Source organism: Magnolia sinica, chromosome 16 (assembly GCF_029962835.1).
Source record: "Magnolia sinica isolate HGM2019 chromosome 16, MsV1, whole genome shotgun sequence".
Classification (NCBI taxonomy): Eukaryota; Viridiplantae; Streptophyta; class Magnoliopsida; order Magnoliales; family Magnoliaceae; genus Magnolia; species Magnolia sinica.
In genome coordinates this window covers 25,167,160-25,190,964 of record NC_080588.1, presented here as the reverse complement: position 1 = coordinate 25,190,964, position 23,805 = coordinate 25,167,160, and the positions used below count along the sequence as shown (strand labels likewise).

The 23,805-nt window shown below is 40.0% G+C and overlaps 1 protein-coding gene and 1 non-coding gene across 2 annotated transcripts; both read left to right on the top strand.

The window, feature by feature from the left end:
* The first annotated feature begins 636 nt into the window (after positions 1-636).
* Positions 637-743, top strand: LOC131229995 (small nucleolar RNA R71). Its single transcript, XR_009163726.1, has one exon. It is a non-coding gene; the product is annotated as a small nucleolar RNA R71 (small nucleolar RNA).
* A 12,241-nt stretch (positions 744-12,984) lies between these two features.
* LOC131229244 (uncharacterized) lies at positions 12,985-22,415 on the top strand. The gene is made up of 5 exons (XM_058225143.1): positions 12,985-13,443; positions 13,796-13,920; positions 19,223-19,314; positions 21,959-22,045; positions 22,119-22,415. Exons 1-5 carry the CDS (start codon positions 13,085-13,087, stop codon positions 22,227-22,229), a joined length of 774 nt encoding a protein of 257 aa, XP_058081126.1. The 5' UTR covers positions 12,985-13,084; the 3' UTR covers positions 22,230-22,415.
* Positions 22,416-23,805: the final 1,390 nt, after the last annotated feature.

Here is a 23,805-nt window from a genome sequence, read left to right as displayed (position 1 = left end):
ATACGTGAATCCATCTTTTGTATAAAATCTCGCATTGCCTAGGTCAGCTCTTGTATGGAATTTTGAACCGGTTCTTCTTGAGGTTTTCCCTGAATTGGATTTTGATTGAAGAAACTTTGAAGGGTAGCAGTTTGTCCATTTTTCCAACTAAAGTTTGGATGATTTTTCCAACCAGGATTGTACGTATTAGAGGTCGGTCCATTGAAAGGTCTTTGATAAGTATTTACGGCATTGGATTGTTCATTCAACACTTCTCAAAAGGCAGGTATCATAGGACAATTTTCATTTGTATGAATGTTGCAATCACAGATGCCGCAAACACTTTCATTAACCTTATCCTTCTTTCCTTCCATGGCCTCAACTTTTCTTATGAGCGTAGTCACTTTATACTTGGGATCATCCTCTTCTTTCAAGAGATACAATATACCTTTCTCCTTAGATTGAGTCGGCCTAGACATGGTGTTCGATTTTGGGTAATAGTCCCATGATTGTGTTTTTTCAGCAAGACTATTGAGGTAATCGCATACCTCATCGACATTTTTATTAATGAATTCTCCATTACACATTGTCTCGACCATTTGGCGCATGGAAGATGTCAGTCCATCATAGAAAAAATTTGTAATGCGCCACGTTTCAAAGCCGTGTTGTGGGCATGAACTGACCAAATCCTTGAACCTTTCCCAACATTGATAAAATGTTTCATCCTCCTTTTAGGTGAAGTTCATGATTGCTTTTCTAAGGGTAATCGTTTTATGATGTGGAAAAAATTTCTTTATAAATTCCCTTTGCATATCATTCCATGTGCCAATGGATCTAGGACGTAGTGAATGTAACCACGTCTTAGCCTTCTCCTTTAAGGAAAAAAGAAAGAGTTTCAGCCTGACTGTGTCCTTAGACACATTTTGAAAATATAAAGTGGCTATGATCTCATCAAACTCTTTCAAATGTAGATATGGTTCTTCAGATTCAAGCCCATGGAACTTAGGAAGGAGTTGGATAACCCCTGGCTTAATGTCCATATGTCCTGTATTTTCAAGAAAAATCATGCATGAGGGCTTACTCAGCCCCGCTGGTTGTAAATAATCTCGTAAAGTACGTGGTGAGGGTGCTTGATGTACCTCATTCTCATCCTGAATGTCCTCCACTCTAGGTTAGGGTAGAAGAGGTTGGTTTTCAGCCATCACTTCAATTAACTCAGGGGATTTCGAGTGGTGTTTAGTCCTGCGATGGATAGTTAACCCCTCAACCAATCCTCCTTCAGTTAAGAGACGTCGAGTGTTGTCACGGGCCCACTTGGGCATGAAACACTCGCAGCCCTAAATCAAATTCGAAACCTAATCCTAAGAAAGGAAAAGAAAATCTAGAAAGAAAGAGAGGGTTGGAAAGAAGTTACCAAATTGGAGTCCCTAAGTTAAAGACCTGCAAAAGAAAACAAACAAGTCAGTTTCGAAAGAGAAGGTCTAGAATTAGAAAATCCTTAAAAAGAAAGATAGAAGTAAACTAGTTTCTAAAAGAAGAAATTCCTAAAGGAAAGTGGAAATTTTTAAAATAAATTAGGAAAGTCCTAAACTCGAAAGTAAGTTACTAAAAGAGATCTGAAAAATTGAAAGTAGAGAAAAAGCTTACCGAATTAGAAATTTCTATCTTAAAAGCCTACAAAATAGGAAAGTTAGTTTCTAAATAAAAATTCTACAAGTAGAAAATTTCTAAAAATAAATTAGGAAACAAAGTTAGATTCTAAAAGAGTTAGAATTAGAAAGTTACTAAAAATAAAAATAGAAAGTTAGTTTCTAAAAAGGAAAGTTCGAGAATTAGAAAGTTTCTAAAATAGAAAATCTAAACCTAAAATTAGAAAGTTTCTAAAAATAAAATAAAGGAAAGATGAGTTAGTTTCTAAAATTAGAAAGAGTTTCTAAAAAGGAAAATAACTAACCTAGTTTCTAAAAACAAAAGAGGAAAGTTTTTAAAAATAAACTATTTCCTAAAAATTGGAAAATACTAGAATTAGAAAATTTTTTAAATTCAAACCCTAATTCTAAAAATAGAAAAAGTAGAGGAATTAGAAAGGGATTACCAATTTAGAAGTTTATGTCAGGATCCTACAAAACAGGAAAACAGGTTAGTTTCTAGAAATCAGAAAAACCTAAACCTAAAGTTAGAAAAATTCTAATCTTAAACTATTCCTAAAACTAGTTAATTTTAGAAAATGAAACCGTCAGTCCCCGGCAACGACGCCAAAAACTTGTTCACTCCCCAAGTATAGGGTTGTGATGTAGTAATAAACTCGGTGAGACCGAGGTCAAATCCCAAGGGACTGAAACTTGTACGTAATCTGAAACTAAGTAGAGCTAGAACTAGACTAAGATGAAATCTAAATCGACTGTAATTTGAGGAAATAATGGTGAAATAGGAAACTAAAATTATAGAATTCAGGAAAAGGAAACTAGGGATTCAGAGGATCCACTTGTAGAGATCAGGGAGATCTTATGCCTGCATCAAAAACTCAACTGAACTCAGAGTCCATCTTCATCCGGTTGAAAGGTGTAACCATGAAAATTAAACTGAACTTCCTTTAATATAGTTTTAAAGAGATAAAAGGTATATGAATTAGAATGGATTTCATCACCAAACCATGCCCAGGAGACAAAGTAAACAACAGAATTAAACTAATTACCAACCAATCAATCAATGTATGAAGGTTAGGAAAGGTACCGTCATCCGACCATGCCTAGGAGACGATGGTAGACAAAAGGACTTCCAGACATCATAAACATAAAAAGGAAGGAACATGCTCAAAGCTATCGCAGACCCATTGTAATTTTAGTCACAACAGACCATAAAAAACTAAAAACATTCCCATAATCAGACAAATATCAAATTCAATTCCATGTAAATAAAAAGCATAAGCACAGAGTTCTTCCCATCACGCTACAAGCTTCACCTCGTAGCCCTAGCTAAGAGGTTTAGTCGACCATGATTAGGCTAATTCTCAACAATCATATGAAAGAAAACATGAAAATAAAATAAAAAAAAAATCTCTAAAACAAACTCTCTTCTGCAGACGTCCAGCCCCAAGCCTTCGATCCCTACCAATTGAAAATCCCCCCCCCCCCCCTCTCTTTTCTCTCTTGTATTTTATACATGCCAGGGGCAGTGGAATGAAGTGCATCCCAAGAGGCTGGAGTCGGTGGCCTCTTTTACGCAGAAGAATCTGCATGCGAAAGGAAACGCAACTCACTTGCGTTTGGCTCGAATCTTGGGACGATGGAGTAGCTGATTTCGAGATCTGAGCCGTTTAGACTCCTTAGTGACGGAAGGCAGCCCCATAAGAAGACTTTGAAGGGTTCAGATCAACGAACCGATCATGATCTTGATCATGGAACGGCCTGGAAGTCTCGATTTTCCCAGACGCGGAAAATAGGGCTTACGCAAGGATGGGTTCGCTGTTGAAGTCGGTGGGACCCACTTCGATATTGTTTTGAGAAATCCATTCCATCCACCGAATTCCTCTCGAAATTTCGGTCAGAAATGACTGCTTTTGGATTGCTTTTGATGCGGTCCTTTGATGTTTTGCTTCCACCGTCCATCCTGCATTTGATCGCGATTTACACGTGTGTGCATAATGGGAACAGAAGGACACCTAAGTGAGGGTTACGCCCCACCTATTGAGCGACTGGATGGTCCAGATTATCAAAATACATGATGGGTGGGGCCCATAATCAAAACCCAGTCCGTCCGCTGGTATCTTTGCACAGGAAAGAGATTTGAGGAGGTCAGCGTGCGCTGACCGACTTTATGAAATTTGGTGCACAGCAGGACCACGTGCACTGTGTACACGTGCTTCAAGCATGGGTCCACTGAGATGTATTCGGAAAATCTGCTCCGTCCAACCTGTTTTTCATATAATTTAAAGGGTTGAGACCAAAATTGAAGCATATCCAGATAGCAGGTGGGCCCAAAATCAGAGTTTTAGGGGCTGATCTGTTCGTTGGGCCATTTCTATAGGGGTCAAACAGATGAAATTCAACATGTACGGTTAATTTATATCTCCTAGGCCATGTATGAATTTTCCAGCCAATAAGATGGCGGGAACCATGTGATGTTGCATTCTAGACTAATTTTGGCCCTTTTTAACATAAACGTCTTGATTTCCTCGGATCCCTGGCATGTAAATCTGTTGATTTTGGTCCCCTAGGGTCTGTCCCTTACTTCGGTGGCTTCGGAGCATCAAATCCATGCTTTTAGTACTCTTCTTCAGTCAACGCTCCTGATTACACCCTGCAACAAAAACACGATTAAAATATTCCATTAAGCATTATCATGTATGTAAAATCAGGCAATAATCGGGGTTTGATATGTAATATTCGACCCTTATCAGCAGAAGCCCACTAATGTCACGAAAATTTGGAGTTTTCTGGGTCTAGCGGGATACTACAGGTGGTTTATTCGAGGGTTCTCTCGTATAGCGGCACCACTGACACCACTAACCCATAAAGGAGCACCTTTTGTTTGGAGTGAGGCCTGTGAAAAGGCATATGTAGAGTTGAAAGATAAGTTGACAACGACACCAGTTCTCACCCTGCCATCTAGAAATGAAGGGTTCGTAATATACACGAATGCCTCGCAGGTTGGATTGGGTTATGTGCTGATGCAGCATGACAAAGTTATAGTGTATGCTTTCTCGACAGTTGAAGGCCTATGAGAAGAATTACCCTATGCATGACTTATAGTTGGCCGCGGTAGTGTTTGCAATAAAGACATGATGGCATTATCTAAACGGGGTCAGATTTTAGTTGTTCATAGACCATAAGAGCCTTAAATATTTATTCTCTCCGAAGGAGCTTAATCTGCGGCAGAGAAGGTGGTTAGAGTTGTTAAAGGATTATGATTTTTCTCTTCAATACCACCCAGGTGAGGCCAATGTTGTAGCTGATGCCCTCAGTTGAGAAATATTATTGCTCACCTTATGGTTCGACAGTGGCAAATGTTAGAAGAAATAAGGGACTTTGATTTTGAGTGGAGCTTACAGTCAGCTACTATGCAACTTGCAAGCTTATCCATTCAACCATCACTTATATCCCAAGTCATTGAGGCACAATAGGCTTACCCAGCAATCATCAATCACCATAAGGAAATGACTGATGATGTTTCGTCCGAGTGGCAGGTCGGTGTAGATAGTGGACTTCACTATAAAGGGCGACTGTATGTGCCGGAAGATGAGGAGCTGAGGCAAGAAATATTGACCGACGCACACCGGTCCAAATTCACGATCCACCAAGGCAGTACAAAGATGTACCGTGATGTTAAGAGACAATATTGGTGGCCAGGGATGAAGCGTCACATTGTTGAATTTGTCGCCTAATGCGATACATGTAAATGGATCAAGGCAGAGCATCAACGACCCTCTGGTACCTTGCAACAACTGGAGATTCCTTAGTGGAAGTGGGAGCACATTATAATGGATTTCATTATGGGATCACCGCGGACTCCTCAAGGTCATGATGCCATCTGGGTCATCGTTGATTGACTGATGAAGTTAGCGCATTTCCTACCTATACGTGCTACCTACTCCATGGACTGACTTGCTTAGTTATTTGTTAGTGAGATCGTCAAGCTGCATGGAGTGTCGGTATCAATAGTATCCGACTGTGACCTGAGGTTCACGTCGCAATTTTGGAAGAGCTTTCAGCGAACCTTGGGTGTGACTCTAAAGTATAGCACCGCCTACCACTCCCAGACAGATGGACAGACTGAGAGAGTCAATCAGATTCTGGAGGATATGCTTAGAGCGTGTGCTGGATTTTCAGGGTAGCTGGGATAATCATTTGTCGTTGGCTGAATTTACATATAATAATAGTTATCAAGTAACCATCGGCATGACTCCATATGAGGCCTTGTACGGCCGACCTTGCAGGTCACCAGTTGTTGGACAGAAGTTGGAGAGCGGAGTTTGCTCGGGCCTGAAATTACTCAGCAAATCTCGAAAAAGATAGAGCTTATCAGAAAGAGTATGCGCACCGCTCAAAGCTGACAGAAGAGTTATGCTGATCATCGGCGTAGGGAATTGGAATTTACTATCAGAGATTTTGTCTACCTCAAGGTCTCACCCATGAAGGGCATATTTCGATTTGGCAAGCAAGGGAAGCTCGCCCCACGTTATATAGGTCCCTTCGAGATAGTAGAGCGGATTGGCCAAGTGGCGTATCGATTAGCCTTGCCTCCCTAGCTATTAGGTGTTCACAATGTATTTCATGTATCCATGTTGAGGAGGTGTGAGTCGGAGACAGAGAACATTATCGACGGGCAACCGATTGAAATCCGTGAGGACGTGTCATACATAGAACATCCGATTTGTATCTTGGATCGAAAGGAGCAGGTCCTTCGGTTAAAGATGATTCCATTGGTGAAAGTTCAATGGGGACACTATAACGAAGCAGAGGCCTCGTGGGAACGTGAGGAGGACATTCGAAAGAAATATCGCCACTTGTTTTAATGAACTTTATAAATACTATAAAACATCACCAATGTATGATATCTTTTTTTACAATAAAAAGGGTTTTCTGTCATTCCACTTTTCGATCATGAAGCCTGCATTTTATCCAATATATTAGAAATTTTGAGGATGAAATTTTTATAAGGAGAGGAGAATTGTAATACCCGATCTAGACTATAAGTACGACCGATTGGTTAATAGATGAGACTCACATTCCGAAATAAAACTCGATAATGCCTACATGTACAATTCAAATACTCAAAAGAACCCCTTATAGTACACCCCTCATAATGCGACCATAAATAACCGAAATAGATGCCATGATGACCACCCTGACCATTCCGTACCATTTTCTATGCCTATGTGTATGATGATCGATGCCTTTGGCCAGACCTAGATCGGCCGTGCATAGTACATACGCGATTGACCGGAACCCCAAGACTTTGAAACATAGTCCATATCAACCGCCACATCGCCGCGATCACGGAGGTACCACCCGTGCATCTGTGCGACGCTCCGTTAGTGAGATACGCCTCGAAGAATCGTTGGTGTATCATGTGTGCATGGCGCCATATATTGCATTCCACACATGTGCACAACACATGCTCCCACACATGGGTGAGAGAATCTCTACCCATGTGTGTGATGTCATACACCCATACCCCTCCCTCTCTCATATACACCCCAAAGTCAACTCTTCTCCATACCATATCCTATGCATGACATCATCACACCATGTCATCCCACGCCCCTTTAATCCACTATTAATTCTTAATTATGCACAAATTCCCATAATCCTAGCCTAAGCTAACATTAATCACATTAGCCTAACCTAACCACAATTTTATCCATTTCTCTACATAAACCCCTCCACCTCTTAGCATGTTCACCATTTTTTCTACAACAAGAGAGAGAGAGAGAGAGGAGTGATCTTGGTGGGCCATCATCCCATCCCTTCCATCCATCTCAACCATCCATTCCATCAATCCCATTCCTTTCATCCATCTCAACCATCCATTCCATCAATTTCATCCATTCCATCCATCTCAACCTTCCATCTAATCCATTAAGGTGAGTACACCCCCCCTCACTTGTCTTTGGAATGTTTTATTTACTTTGGAGTGTGATGTTGAAGTGATGATGATGATGTAGGACCCATTGATGGTAGAGCCCATTTTGATATATGGTTACACACATATAGATGATGGAATGAAACAAATATTAGTTGATCTAAAGCTTATGTAGGACCCACTAGCTGTGGGCCCACCGTGATGAATACTAACCATCATACAAGTGTATATGTTGACAAGGATGTGGATGAAGAGAAAACATAATATCAGCTTGGTCAACAAGACATGGCCCCACTATGAGCCATTGTGATGTTTATACATAATCTAACCGTACAGATTATGGACCCCTCTAACTAGACCCTCACTCTCTCACACACTCTCACACACATGCAAAAATAAAAATAAAAATACACACACACACACACATATAGAGAGAGAGAGAAGGAGAGACGCTGCTGCCAGCGTCCATAGGACGCTGTAACAGGCAACGTCCCATCTGCTTCAAGAGGGGGTGGGCTGTGGGACAACAACAGGCCCCACCCCTGATGCATGTAGTTGATCCACACCATCCATTTAATTTCTCAGTATATTTTAGGCATTGAGCCGAAAAATGAAGCCAATCCGAATCTCTAGCGGGCGACATTATAGAAAACAGTGATATTTACTGTTAAAATCTGTTAAGGCCCACTAAAATGTTTCTGCATGTCAAAACATACTGAATATTGGGCTTATTGGACCCGTCCCGAGCCAGAGAACCCAGTAGATGCGCTGGATCATCCTTATGTGGGCCCCACCATTGAAAAGCCACAAATATATATATATATATATATAATAAACAGCAGACGCTGTTGCTGTCAGCGTCCAGATGATGCTGTAGTAAGCAGCGTCTTGCTGTTGGGCGCTGGAGGGACAGTGGGTCCCACCACAGGCCCCACCGAGATGTATGGAGAGCATCAACATTGTGTATTTGATGGGCTCCCTTTAAAATTGGTATATCCCAAAAATCAGTTGCACACGGAACTCATGTGGCCCACACCATCTAAAATAATGTGAAGACATGCTAGAACATATAAAGGCACTTGTTGGGGGTCCACCTGAAATTTGGATGCATCTGAAACTTGATCTGACCCCTTAACCAATTGGGATACACATAATGGATGGGCTGGATTTGTGAACCAGATCTCAGTGGACCCGACAAATGATTATGCGTGTTTTAATGAAGGGTGACCCCTCTCAACCTTTATATGCGGTGTGGCCGACACAAATCACTAATTGACTTGATTTTTAAGCTCTAGGCCCACCATGGAATGGTGCATCTAACTGACGGGGTAGATGTTCAACACGCATCACATTGGGCCCACACAGCTCATGGGAAGTCCCCATGTGTTAAACCACATAGAACCTTTTCCTATATATATATATATATATATATATATATATATAATTGTTAGCTAGTTAGTACGCCCCACTATTAGTTCACACTTCACTGTTAGCCACCCACTAGGGATTAATACCAAGACCTAAGTGTTGAAATGAGGTATCTTCACTCAATCTACCACTTAAGCTGTGGATCAGGGTGTCTATACATAAGACATCTCTGGTGGAACTAAATTTTGGGCCTCTCAATAACTATATGTTCTCCTTATCAAAGCCCAAACCAAAATCCATATAAGCCCACTATGAATACTTCGGTGTGTATTGGACTTAAGGCCACCCTATATGACAGGGATTTGTGGCCCAACTTCATGGATGTCTTAAATAGTCATATTGGGCATCTAAATTACCCAATACAATGTAATGATCAAATCGTGCAGTATGCAATTAGATTGTTAGTAGGGCATTCATACATAAGAAGGGATGTTAATTTATAGAAATGAGTAATAACTAAAATTACGATCAAGTACCCTAGTTTAGAAATTACAAGGACTATAATTTGATTTGTCATGACTAAGCAAGAAAAGAAAAGTATTTTATAGTCGAGAGTATCAAGCTACGAGGCCGCAAGTTGACGACATCACATAGGGATTGGTTACCCAGATACGTGGCTCTTTAATAATCTTGCACCCTGTATATCAGCATACATTGAGTTCTAGTTATCCTTGAGTCGCTTGTCGTTAGCATCACCATGCATTCCATGGCATAATATATGATGAGAAATAGTATCCAAATTCTATACAACATCACGGATTGACCGTATTACGATAATGATGATGATATTGAATCATGGATACCGAAAATATGAAAATAGTAGGGAATGATGTGCCCCTTGGGTTGAGAGATCCTAAACCCCAATGGTACCTTGAGATGCCTCACCGTTGGGCCGGGTGGACACATGGCCATGGATTTGACTCCCACTGATGAGGCCAGGTTGAGAAGGCGTATGTCCGACCCACCTTAGGGGTGAGGTGGCAAACAGGGACCGGTTAGACCCATCGGCCAGGAGAAACGCGAACGAGGTCCGCTACTAGTGTACACAATGGAGGTTGTAACTCCATTAGTGGGTAGTGAGGTCGATTGCTGGTGTCTGGTACATGGGCATCGACCCCGGTGGATCCTAAGCTCCAACAACATTTTGATCATAATCGATACGATGATGTTCAGGAGTAGTGCGGTCAAGTCAATGGTGAGAGGACTATTGACAGGTATTTCTACAGTTAGCATACATTTATTTTATGCATTTCACACATGATCACGCTCCATCATTCATTAAGACGTCGTTTTGCATAGTTTATCACTTTTGGCGGTTCTTTTATTATATCTTTTATGTTAATTTATCTTGCGTACTTATCATGAGAACTTTGCACTTGTTAAGTTATAAGACTTACTTGTCATTTAACCACTCAGGTAAAGGATCTAAAGAAGAAAAACAAGTAGTGACCATGAGTTAGGTGTCACGTCAACGGGACTGATTTGACTTTTGGAAATTTTGAATTGTATATGATGACTTTTGGAAATTTTGAATTATATATATATATCGCGCAGACAGATGATGTACTTTTGAAATTTTGTATTACCCAATTTACTTGTATGCAGATGTTACTTATCTTGTCTATGATGTTCCTTTTTGTGAAGAGTGAATGGTGAGATTTATCCTTTACATTACCTTGCCGGACGCTGAGCTTGGGACTTAGTGTATGAGCATTGGGTACCAATCTTGGAGTTCGGCTTGATGCGCATGAGATCCGGTGGATATAGTGGTAGTATAAGACTATTGGGTATGGGGTGTGACAACGACCCATATAACATGACAACCACGACCCTTACCTCATGACAACCACGACCATAAAGCCTGCATTTCCTGCTCCTACAATCTATCAATAGTCATCTCATATTCGAAAATGCTAGGCTAGCTTTGGTATAGATGGACACGTTACTTTTCTAACTTTGATGGACGGTAAGGATCTTATATGCAAGTCACGCAATGGTCGTGCGCATGTATGGGCACGTCACTAAGTTAGTGTAATGCGGTAAGGGTCGTGGTTGTCATGAGGCAAGGGTCGTGGTTGTCATGTTATATGGGTCGTGGTTGTTATGTTATATGGGTCGTGATTCTCGTGTTATATGGGTCGTGGTTTTGATTTCCCGCTCCTTCCAGATTGCATCACAACCACAACACATACCTCATGACAACCACGACCCTTACCACATCACAACCACGACCCTCGTGGTTGTCATGTTATATATATGGGCCGTGGTTCTGATTTCCTGCTCCTCCCAGATTGCATCACAACCACGACCCATACCTCATGACAAACTGAAAATTGAGCGGGGCAAAATAGAATCCTCGGATGAGCGGGAGGGGAAGTGTTCAAGTTCCAAATTCTATTGCCTAATGGCGCCATCACAAACTTAATGTTATATGGACTTGGGGATAACATGTTCGTCGGTGAATTTATTGGTGCCGTGAGAGTAGAGTTTGAGAGATTTGCAAAAAGAACATCTAGAATTAAGCGGATTATAATGTGAGATGGAGACGTTTATCTTGAATATCAATGAGCGAGGCAAACTATCAAAATGAGCAAGGCAAACTAGAAAATGAGCGAAACAACCTTTAAATTGAGCGAGACAACCTAAAAATTAAGCGAGGCAAACTGGAAAAATGAGCGAGGCAACCTAGAAATTGAGTGGGCCAAACTTGAGAGATTTGTAAAAAGAACATATGGGCCATGGTTGTCATTTATATGGGTTGTAGTTGTTATGGATGGTGGTTGTCATGTTGTAGGGGTCATGGTTGTCATGTTATATGGGTCGTGGTTGTCAGCTAATTTCTTGTCGTGGTTGTTATGTTATATGGGTCATGGTTCTCATTTTAGGGCAACCATGACCCTTACCTCATGACAACCACGACCCTTACCGCATTACACTAACTTGGTAATGTGCCCATACTGCACACGACTATGGCGTAACTTGTACATAAGATCCTTATTGTCCATCAAAATTAGAAAAGTAACGTGCCCATCTATTCCAAAGTTAGCCTAGCGTTTTTCGAATATGAGATGACTATTAATAGACTGTAGGAGCAGGAAATGCAGGCTTTATGGGTCGTGGTTGTCATGAGGTAAAGGTCGTGGTTGTCATGTTATATGGGTCGTGGTTGCCTTTCCGTTTTCCCCCGATCCACGATCCAACATTGGATGACAACCATGATCCAACGTGGATACAAACCACGATTCAATGTGCATGTGAACCACGATCACACGTCAGGGTCGTTGTTGTCATATACACTGGGTCGTGGTTTCCAAACACAATCCATTGTAGATGACAACCACGACCCATTGTTCGTTAGGTTGATATTTTTGCCTTACCTTTAAAATGACATGGCCTAAGGCCCACAATGGGGTGATCCGTTCTGTCCACCTTGTCGGCCTGCTCGCCGTGGCCCAAAAAAGTCTTGACTTAGGAAGTGTCCACTTCTAATAAACATAACAGTTAGCCTGGAAAGTTTCAACAGTGGATTTCATTGTCTCCATTATTTTCTATTATGTCGCCCACATGAGCTCTAGATAAGGCTGATATTTGGGCCCTAGCCCTAAAATGACATGACAAAAAAGGATGGTTGGCATGGATTATACACATACGTCAATGTGGGCCCCATGAGTTTGGTCCTTGTCCATGCGCAGAAAAGGGTTCCATATACATCACTTTTTTAGCATTAAATACTATGCATGTTCTTATTCCCTAGAAAACTATACAACTACTGAAATAAGGATAAAGGCATTTTGATCTAAGTAATTTTCGGAAGCTTGTACAAAGGCCACTCTTTGGATACATTGAATGTCCTGGCTATCCAGGTAACTGGCCCAAACCAAGCGGCAAGTACGGTCAAATTCCCCATTTTAAAAACCGTCCAAAGTCAAAATTGAAGAAATAAAAAATAGGAATTCTTTAAAAAAAAAAAAAAAAAAAAAAAAATACAAGAAGAAGAAAGAAAACGGTGGGAAGGAGCAGGAGGCCTTGTCCTCCAAGTCACTTCGGTTATATGTAGGTGCAAGCAAGAGAAAGAGAGGGGAGGAAAAAGAAAATGAGTTTTCTTGCGGGGAGATTGGCTTGCACTGAGGGTGCATACTTCCTACAGGAATCTAAGAATGCGGTTGGGCGTCTTGCTCAGAAGCTCCCTTCTTCTCCTTCTACTTCTACTTCTACTTCTACTTCTACTTCCATTCTCAAAGCTAGCGAAGAACAAGCTGATGTCCTTCCGGAAGTCCTTCGCCATTCACTTCCTCTCAAGGTCGACATCCAGCAGCATTCTTCATTCTCCATTGCTTCCAAATGGCTTCTTCAAATTGCTCCTCCTTCTACTCGTGCCATTTGGTCGTCTGATGTCATCAACCCCCTCCGTGCCTACGTCTCTCTCCCTCAGGTCACCTTTGGCCCCCGAAGGTCTGTCTTTTTTCTCCTTTACTGTTTATAATTATAATAATAATAATTATTATTTTTGTTGTTGTCTCAACGTCAATTCAAATTGGAATATGGGTTACACTCACACGTCTAATTCAAATTGAACTGACCCCAATATCAGATGGATTGGACAGTTTTAATATCTGATTAATAGGCACCCGCCAATCGGCTGTTAGGACGACATGTTGTATTGTCACTTGTGAGGGGAGCTCTCTCTCTCTCTCTCTCTCTCTCTCTCTCTCTCTCTCTCTCTCTCTCTTCTATTTCCTTTCACTTCTACATAATTCTAGAGATGATGATACATTTGTTCATTTTAAAAATATGCAAAATCTAGGTGGCAGTTGCCGGATCAAAACCATTCAGTTATAGCTTCAACTGCAAATGAGTTGCGGCGTGATACGATGCATACGGACATTGATTCCAAGAAGTTGAAGGCTGCGGCAGCAGGACTCTCACAGAGTATGTTCTAATACTGTGAGCACATATATGAAGTTGTTTCTGTACAAATGTTCTGGACTTAGATTCATTGCTTCACACACACACACACACACACACACACACACACACACACACATATCTTCTCGTTTTGAAGGGAAAAAAAAATAAATCCAAGAAAGAGTTATACCTCCTAAGTTGCAACGACTCTTTGGAGATTTGAGTTAGTCAGGTTCCATTTTATAGATGCAGAGCTAAAAGCAATTGATATTTTAGATGATAGAGTGTGGCCGGTTGGAAGCCGACTAGGAACCCAAAGGGAAAGAAAACTAAGAAGCCATTTACATTAGATGTTCTTGTTTCAAACAAAATCTGTTTTGTTACTCGGAATCAAGGTATCTGTATCAGTAACGGTCACCACCATTACCAATATGGGCATCAGTGGATACAGGGGCGTAATGACCCCTGTAACAGTTGCAAATAAAAAAATTTGCCTGAAAAATTCTAGAAACTCTAGAATAATGCAAATATTCCAAATCTGTATTCATTTTTTGTTTTGAACATGTTATGGTAGCGTAACGGTTTACTCTTTGATGAGAGTGTTGTATTGGGCTATCTGGTGAATTTATGAACATGGTTATGTGTCTCTAATGTTTACACATCATAATCAAGCATTGGAATTAGAAATCAGAAAAAAAATGCATATATACCACTTTTTTTCTTTTTGAAAAAATGGCTCTCAGAACTTCTATTTGCCCAAATATCTTCAATCTATTGTTTTAATCCCAAAAACTATAGTATGAGTGGTCAAAATCTGTTGGATAATGATATGGGAGAGTTTTTGGAATGAGAAAAGTGAAAAAAATGAGAAAAATGGATTTACATAGAAAAAAAAGTCGTTTTTCAACCGTGATGGGGGTAATGGTCGTTATGCCCCTAACGGTCATTACGGCCCTTGTAACAGCCGCTACTGTCCCAAAAAACCAACTGTCCCATTCACCCATGGCCGTTACCTATACGTATCAGCCTTTATGACCGTATCGTAATGGATACGGAACACCTTGTCTGGAATGAATCATTCACATTTAGATAATAAGTTTGAACCCATAAATGCCTTATTAGGACTTCATTAATCTGGAACAATACATTCTAGGTGGTGATGTAGCTGGGCCCTTAATTACAAACACTTTGAGAAAATCGTAGAGTAAAAAAGGAAACCCAAGTATACTAATCCTGAATGCATATGAGATGCAATGTGTTAGCATAATGCGACATATGTGCATGTAATGATTCTATACTTTCCCCAGAGTGTTAGATTGAATCTAGAGAATGATGCTTGTAGCAGAGTGTCTTCATTTGTAGTTGTTGCAATTAAAGAGCTTGTCTCTTTAGCCATATAGTGTCAAGGAAACTTAGCAACTGGGCATTAAGCTTACAAACATCTTCCTAAATCTCTCTCTCTCTCTCTCTCTCTCTTTCTCTCTCTCTCTCTCTCTCTCCAGTTACAAGAGGCTACGAGCCATGTGATTTCATTATGTCAACGTGTGTTTATAAAAGAGACAAATTTGGATGGTATTTGAGTAGCTAATGAGTGCATTGGTTCAAGGAAGAAATCAGGTGAAATGGGCATTCTTTGCAAGACCAATATGGAGAAAGTGTATGTTCATGTGGATAGGGGGGCCCTTGGGTCCTTTTGTTTTATTTGCTTCATAAGAAGGGGCCTTTGGAGAATGGTGGAACAAATGGATAAAGGGTTGTATTTCTTCGGCTTCCTTCTCAATCCTTATTAATGCTCCCCACTGGGTTTTTCTCTAGCTGTAGAGAGCGGAGGCAAGGAGACCCCTTTGTCCCTTTCCTCCTTTCGATTATTGCATAATTTTTCAGCTTGTTGCTTGAAAGGGCTTCAAATATTGGGTTCATGTAGTCGGTCTGCCAACGACACTCGTTATGTGTGATTCTTCTGTTAATTAAGGGAAGGTTCTCTTGATCAAAAGAAGAGTAGGTATTATGGGTGTGTTGAAGCAGATTTTGGGCTTGCACTATGGCTGGTGCAGCGGCTTGTGAGGAAGATGTTCAAAATTCGACATATATGAAGGCTAAGATCCCTCTCATTCAGAGAGACTTCTTGTGGGCTGGTGAAGGAGATAGGCACAAATTCCACCTTGTTATTTATTAGATGTTCAGAAGTCCAAGAGAGGAGGCATCAACAAAGATCGAAAGAAAAAAATGTAGCTCTTCTTGGGAAGTGGTGGTGGAGATATGGGGAGGATCCTGTTGTTTATGGGGAAATGCCTTGTGCAAGTACTCAGGTGCACTCCAAACAAATGGAATTAGAGTCTTCTTACCAAGGTAACAGGAATTTCAAGAAGGGGATGGGGTTCATTGTGGACAAATGAGCTAAGGTGAGTTTTGGCAAGATGTAAGGATAGGTGAAATTTCTTGTGTAATCTTTTTCAGATTTTTATCCTCCGCCTTTCTGCAAAGAGGCAAAAGTGATTGATTGCTAGAGGATCTATAACTTGGAACTGTGCTTACCAGTTGGAATATGAAAGAAGATCAGATTGGTTTGTTTAGTTCCCTCATGGGGATGCATTATTCTTCAAAGAAATTTCGTCAAATGTTAAGTTTTCTTCTAAATCTTTTCTCAGGTCTATTATGGCGAGGTGTGACATCCTTCCCTGCTTTCAAGGTGGGGAAATCTTCCATTCCTCTGAGTGTACAAACTTTTATTTGGACCGCCTTGGTCAACGAAACATTCATAATCAACAATCTTAAGAAGAGGAATATATTCATCCCAAATGTGTGTTATATTCTGAAAGTTCTCCTATTCACTTTTTTCTCCATTGTGAGATTGGGAGGGACATCTGGAATCGTTTCTTTCAGTTTTTGGATCTATTGGATTCTCTCAACTAGTTCATTTTGGCAGTTTTCTTTGGTTGGGATAAAGATCCTTTTTCCCTGAAAGGGAACATTTTTTTGAATTTTTGAGGATCAAATCTCTGCTGGATTCTTTAGAAAGCAAGATTCAGTTTATGGCCTTGGAGTGGGACTTGTGCTATCCCAATTTTTGAGGGGAAGGGGAGGCATGCATTTGTTCGCTTTCTTCTTGGGAGTCTTTTATTCCTGGCGAGTGCGGTATTTGTTCACTTTATCTTTTGGTTGGATTCTTCTTGTCACTGAGATAATTCCTCATCATCTCATTTTTGTTTGGCTCCCTTGTTTTTGCTTCTTTTTTGCAGTATATTGATTTATCATTGGTTGTCATTAAAAAAAGAAGAAGAGTAATAATTCAAAACAAGACATGGATCAGTCTGTACTATAGTACTATTCCTGTGGGAAAACATAAGGCTCGATCAGTAGTAGTATTGATTCCAGACATTTTGTCAAACAAAAGTAATGAAATGATATTGCCTTTTAAAAAAAAAAAAAGAAAAGAGTGATGAATGATATAAGAGGTTTTGTTTTTCGTTTCAGATTGTTGTAATTATAAATGTGTTTGCATATTTTTTTATAGCAATAACAATTATTTCCCCCCTCAATGATAGTTATTTATCCATCATATTACAGACACACACACATGCATAATACTCACACACAAACATATATATTATCAATGTTCCATACGTGCAAAACTTTTTACCTTTTTAAGGAAAACACGCAGAAAATCAACTCTGCTAAGTCGATTATTTTTCTAATTCAGGCCTGGACCCTTGATGAGACTCAACCAACTTTGGGTTTTTAAAACCTTTAGTATGTAGGATTCAAGTAGAAAAATGAAATAGTAACAAAGATAATTGGCTAAAATAAGAATATGGGGAGACCATGACTAGAGAATGGAATTGGAAACAACATGATGGGGACATCTCACGCATATGCACCCCCTCCCCCCCCCCCCCCACCACGCACGTACGCAAGGAGGAGGGCCCCACCATCGATCTGGATCGATGACGACGTCCAGGGAGGGCCTCCTAGTTAGAAGACCGCGTTTTGGTTCGTTGGAGTGGACCTGATAGTTATGTGAATCCCACCATAGGTTCTCATGATCATGACCCACTATTCTAATTAATCTAGTACTTTGGGTTTTGCTTATTATTGTTATTAAGAATATCATTGACAGTTTCAATTACTTTGATTAATAGTTATTTTTTATTACTTCGTCTCCAAGTAATAGGTTGCGCACATGGTGCGAGTTTTGGGGTGTAGGGTTTTATTATAAATAGGCACCCCTTGTAGTCTTTTTTTCCTCATTGAAGATTGATAAAACTTCTACGTTTTTTTCTGCTCTTTTAAATTTCTGAGTTGTGGAAATTCAATTGGGTGTGAAACCCTCCATTCCTCGAAGGGATGACTACCGTGGTGCGAAGCCACACCTATCTCAAATCGCCCCATTTCCTACCTTCCATATTCACCTCTTCCTACAGTCATCTACGCTTCAAATCTATCCTCTATTGCAACCGTTTTTCTCTCTACAACAGATTTTCGGAATCTGGCCTCGGGGGGGGGGGGGGGGGTGGGTGGGGCGGCTGAAACTTCGGCAGAGCACCATGCACAGACCGTGCATTGGATCGAGCTGAAATTCGGGGGTTTTGTAGCCCACCCCTGGCTGACCAGCCCCAAGGAGGGGGATTTTGGGTTCGTGGGCCCCACACACATGCGGGCAGGATCACACGCACGTGCGTCTGGGCCATCGTTGTTGTCCACATGTGTAGTGCTTCTCTGGTTTGTTTCTCTCCTCTCTTTCACTCCTCTTTCACCCAAATCCCTAACCGTAACCCTAAATTATTCAAATACCCAATTTTATGCCCTTTCTTCAACCTTGGGGTTCCCCGAATTGAAATCTGTGAATCCCTTGGATTGGGGAATTATTTATGTGCATGCGTGGATGAATTTACCCTCCTTTGATTATTGTTTGGTCTATAATTTTGATTAATCCGGCCCTAGCATGTGTAGGCCTAAATCTGCATAAGATTCCCCTTGATTGAGTGCTTGAACTTTTGTGTGGGGTGTAGAATTTTGTGTAACTATTTTTGAACTAGTGTGATCTAAAAGCCTGAAAATCTTGCACATCATACTTGAATTTCATGTCCTGCATCACAACAGGTGGTATATTTAATAGATAAAATAAAGATTTTTAATTGCATTAAAGTGCATCATTCTTTAGTACTTGTAGCATGGTTCATACTAAAGCTTGTTTAACTTGTACTCTTTCCCTTGTTTTCATTGATAATTCTCTCTTGAGAAGGAGAATTCTTAATTCATCTACATCTCTATTTCTTCTACTGTAGTAGTTGAAGCGTCATTGTAACAAGGTATTTGTTTCTTGTAGTTGGAAAGGCATTTGCAATTGCTACAACAATTGTCTTTGGAGGTGCCACTTTGACATTTGTCCTCATTGCCTCTGAGCTAAAGGCGCACAATGTAAGTAAATTGCTTTGGTTATTCGTGCTTACTCAGAATTTGTGCCATCTATGAAGATTATTACATGGAATGAAGCAAATGTTATGTTAGAGGTCTCAAGTAGATTATTTCAGTGCTGAATGGTTGTGTCACTGTCAGTATGTCTAGGAGCTAGGTGCATTCTTGAGCATATTACTGGGCATGGAATGCAGTTTGATAATTGATACAATATTTGGAGTCACATGCTATTGTGAGTATTTATGCACATATTTACTTGATGCCTCTATGCCGTAGTTGGGAGTGCCACTGCCTATGCGACATTGACTATACTACAGTGAGTAGTGATCCACATGTTTGCCTGATGCCAATATGCTTCTTCTTCATGGCAACACATAGATGTTTGATGTGAGGTGGGGTCTTTATTCTAGAGCAAGAGGAGCTCATGATGTTTGCATTTAGATTTGTGGATGCTTTAATTAATCAATTTTGGGATTGTCCATTCAGTACAACCCACTCATCATGGGGCACTTTGCAAAAATCATGTTGATTGTATGATTTTATCCATCACGTGCTACAGAATGATGGCCATGTCATTATAATGAAGATCATCCAAGATTAAATGATGGCCATGTCATTATAATGAAGAATATTTAATCATTAATCTTAACCATCTAAGCACCACCTTGGATTGCGTAATAGTTCTAAAGAATCACTCTCGTATGATGATCTTCACCATCCTAACTGTGACTTGAAAATGGAATGATTCATCACTATCAACAACATAGCCTTGTCCCTGTATCTGGGGTCAACTTGATAGATTCTATTCCACTGATTTTTCTTATTTAAGGCCCTATCTTCATTAAGTTTACAAGCCTTCATATTCCTTCTCACCACCTTGAGCCAAGTCCTTTTAGGTTTTCCTACATCCTCTTTCAGGCTAATCTATATGGATTTTCCATTCAATAGAGCACACTCTTCATGGGGCACCGTTCAAAATTGATGCGTGTAGGCTATAGCAGATACTCCTTATTGCTATCTGAATGTTCAAAATCATCAGCAATTTAGTTTTTTATGTGGTGGATGTAGGAATACAAAAATCATTCTGTCCATGAAATGCAGGTTATGTAAAGTTTGACACTGTCAGAATTTCAGGACTCTATTTACTTCCATTCATTCTCAGCATCCGGTTTTTTCGATAGCTATACTTAAGTAGTTTTTTCAATCAGTTTATGAGTAGTTATAATCATTGTTCTGAGTACTGATGATATTATCAATAATGTCACTCGGTATTGCCAGCTCGATGATACCTATAATCCCGGTAGTGGCAGAAATTCCAGATAACGGTGATATATTGCTGACATATCATTAAGCATCACCAATGTATTATGTATCACAAATATTTTCAATTGTATGAATTCCAGCTGTCGATTGCATCGCCAATGTATTGGCAATATTTTGATAATATTGCCAACATATAAATCTGTTTGTTTTAAAAAAATCCATTTTCATTTGTGTCTTTTTTTGGGTGCATGGTTGTATGATGAAATGTATGTTTTGTATATGGGTGGATGGATGGATCCACCATTTTTCCCCTAGTGCTTCCCTTAGTCAACGATATATGCTATTAGGCTCTCACTAAAGGAAAATTTATCATTTGATTCCTAAATATGCAAATATATATATATATATATATATATATATATATATATATATATATGGGAAAAGGTACTATGCGCTCGACCTCATGAGTCCGTCCCATGAGGTCGAGCTGTGTGGGCCCCACCGTGATGCGTTTCGAACATCTAACCCATTAGTCAGATGCAAGATTCCATTGTGGGCCTAGGTCTCAAAAATCAAATCAATCCGTGACTTGTGTGTGCCACACCACATACAAAAGTGGGGAGGGGCCGTGCACCATTAAAACATTCATAATCAGTTTTTTGGGCCCACCGAGATGTGGTTTGCAAATCCAGCCCATCCATTATGTGTGTCCCACTTGCATGAGGGTTCAGACCAAGTTTCAGCAGCATTCAAAACTCCGGTGGGCCCCACCAAGTGCTTTTATATGTTTTAACGGTGCTTCACATAATTTTAGATGGTATGGCCCACCTGAGTTCCGTATACGGCTGATTTTTGGGATATCCCATGATTTAGAGGGTACCCATCAAATGCACGGTGTTGATGGTCGACATGCATCACGGTGGGGCCCACACAGCTCGACCTCACGGGAGCTAATCGTGAGGTCGAGCTCATAGTACCTTTTCCCTACACACACACACACACACACACACACACACACTATTTGATTCTTAAATATGCAGATACGTGTATTTTAGCATCTCCTGAAGTATCATTGAAAAATTTCCCTGAGACATCATCGCATGCTTTTAAGCCCCATTAAAGGGTAACTTATTATGTATGCATTTTTTGTTTTTGCAATTATTTGATTCGTATATATGCAAATGTGTGTATTTTAGTATCTCCTGAAGTTTCATTGAGAAATTCCACCATTTTCCCCTTGTTTCCCTCAATCAGCGATACATTTCTAGGTATCAGCAATATCGATACATGTTTCCATATTCCCAGCCAACGATACATGTAACGATACCAATACTATGAACACTGGTTATAATCAAATATCACTTTTGTTATTCTTTCTTGACAGAGCGACGACATTAGAACCAAAGTAAGAGACCTGCTTCAGCCCAAGTTTGAGATGGTCAATGAACAACTGATTCCATTACGAGAATGGGTATGGCAAGTTTGTTATATAGGACTCAGATGACTTATTTACGTTATCCTACTAACTTGATTTTCAATAACAGGCTGGAAACATGTCAAGAAAATGGCATTTTGAAGGAGAGGATGAAGCGAAAGAGAAGCCTGTTATCATTAAGGAACTTTCTAAAATATTAGGTGTGAGGACACCCAACTGATGTTTATTTGAGAGTTATATGTGGTCACATGTGTATGTAGGCATGCATGTATTTATATATGATTCAGTTGTGATGGTGCTGTACACAACTAGATCAACATCCTGTCTGTATGTAGAATAACATGGCAGGAAGTGTTGGTGGGAACGGGACAAGTGTTTACAGGAATGTGTGTACTTGTTAAAAGACTGTATTGTTTGCTCATTGTTTGGCTTGGAAGATGTTTGTTTAACTGTCTTTCTCAATCGTTTAATGCTCAGAGAAACAGAACAGTGGATCATGGCCAAGCTCTTGCAGGCTCTCCTTGAAGATTGACCTAATTTCTTTTGCCATGGAGCCTTATGATCCATCTAACTATATATATGGATTATCGTGGTAATCTGGCGGGATACTTTTAAAGTGTTCTTGTCAAAATTTCCTTGCCTGCACAAGCATCTATTTCTATCGTTGCAGAGGGCTGTCAATAGGTACCTGGAAATGCAGGCTGCTAGCTGATTTGATTAGGTGATTTCATGGCAATTGAGATTATAACTCTTAACCGGATCCAGTACAAACTTTTCTATTTTAAGTTTATTGTAGAGCTCAAGGGACTCACCGTGATGTTTTAATGGCATCTTTTAATGGCATCTAATCCTTTGATCATGTTAACCCCTTCCAATTCTCCTTGGGCTTCCAAAACTCGGGTTGATCCAAAACTTAGGTGGGCCACAACATACTATTTAGATTTTTTGGCATTATTTTACATGTTGTGGCCCACTTGAGTTTTGGAATGATCTGACATTTTGGGTATGCATTCGTCCTTCTCAAATGCACCTTTTGAATGGATTAGATGGAACGTAAAAAAACACATTGGATCCTACATGCAGTTTGGAAGGTTTTTAGTGGTGGGTATCCTCATCCTAACTGTTCTTTGGGGTGTGGCCCACCTGATATTTGATCAGCCTTATTTTTTTTTTTAAAATTTTTAAATTTTATTTATTTTTTAATCTCCAAGGAGAAATATTTGTGGTGAAAATGATGGTCAAATTGGATATCACTAAAATATTATGGTAACACACATCAATTTGTATGTTAAGCTTAATGTAGAAGCGTTTGCATTGGATCCAGCCACTTCATTTAATTCACTCTTATATGATATTTATGTAGTCGGTGCACCATGCTCGTGAACTCATTGCGTGGAACCACCTTTAAAAAAAAAAGAAAAAAGTCCAGGTATTTCCTTCAATCCAAGAACAGCATTCCTGATTCGATAAACAGAGATAGTCAGGTGCAGAATCTTTAGAGAGAGACTGCAGCAAACAGATCTTTTTTTTGCGGGCAAAATATAAACTACATGTTAACTTTTGTGGATGAAATATAAGCCGTCAAAGGGAAACAAACCATACTTGCAAGTTCTTAAAAGAGTGTTAAAATTTAAATTTCTTCCTACATATCTAAAGTTGTCAAATGGATTATATGCGAATTGGGTAAAGGTTAGATCTGCATTAGATGTATTTATTTCGATCCATTGGTCCCTGAATCATCGTTCAGTCTCTGATCCAAGTCGGACCAAGTTTGCTTGCTGAAACTCTAGATGTGT

Bases quoted from the DNA above. Each gene is read 5' to 3' on its own strand.
- LOC131229244 (XM_058225143.1), top strand. From the start codon at position 13,085: ATGAGTTTTCTTGCGGGGAGATTGGCTTGCACTGAGGGTGCATACTTC. The intron at 13,921-19,222 runs GTATGTTCTAAT...TGTTTCTTGTAG, and splicing joins GGCAGCAGGACTCTCACAGA to TTGGAAAGGCATTTGCAATT. The intron at 22,046-22,118 runs GTATGGCAAGTT...TTTCAATAACAG, and splicing joins TGATTCCATTACGAGAATGG to GCTGGAAACATGTCAAGAAA.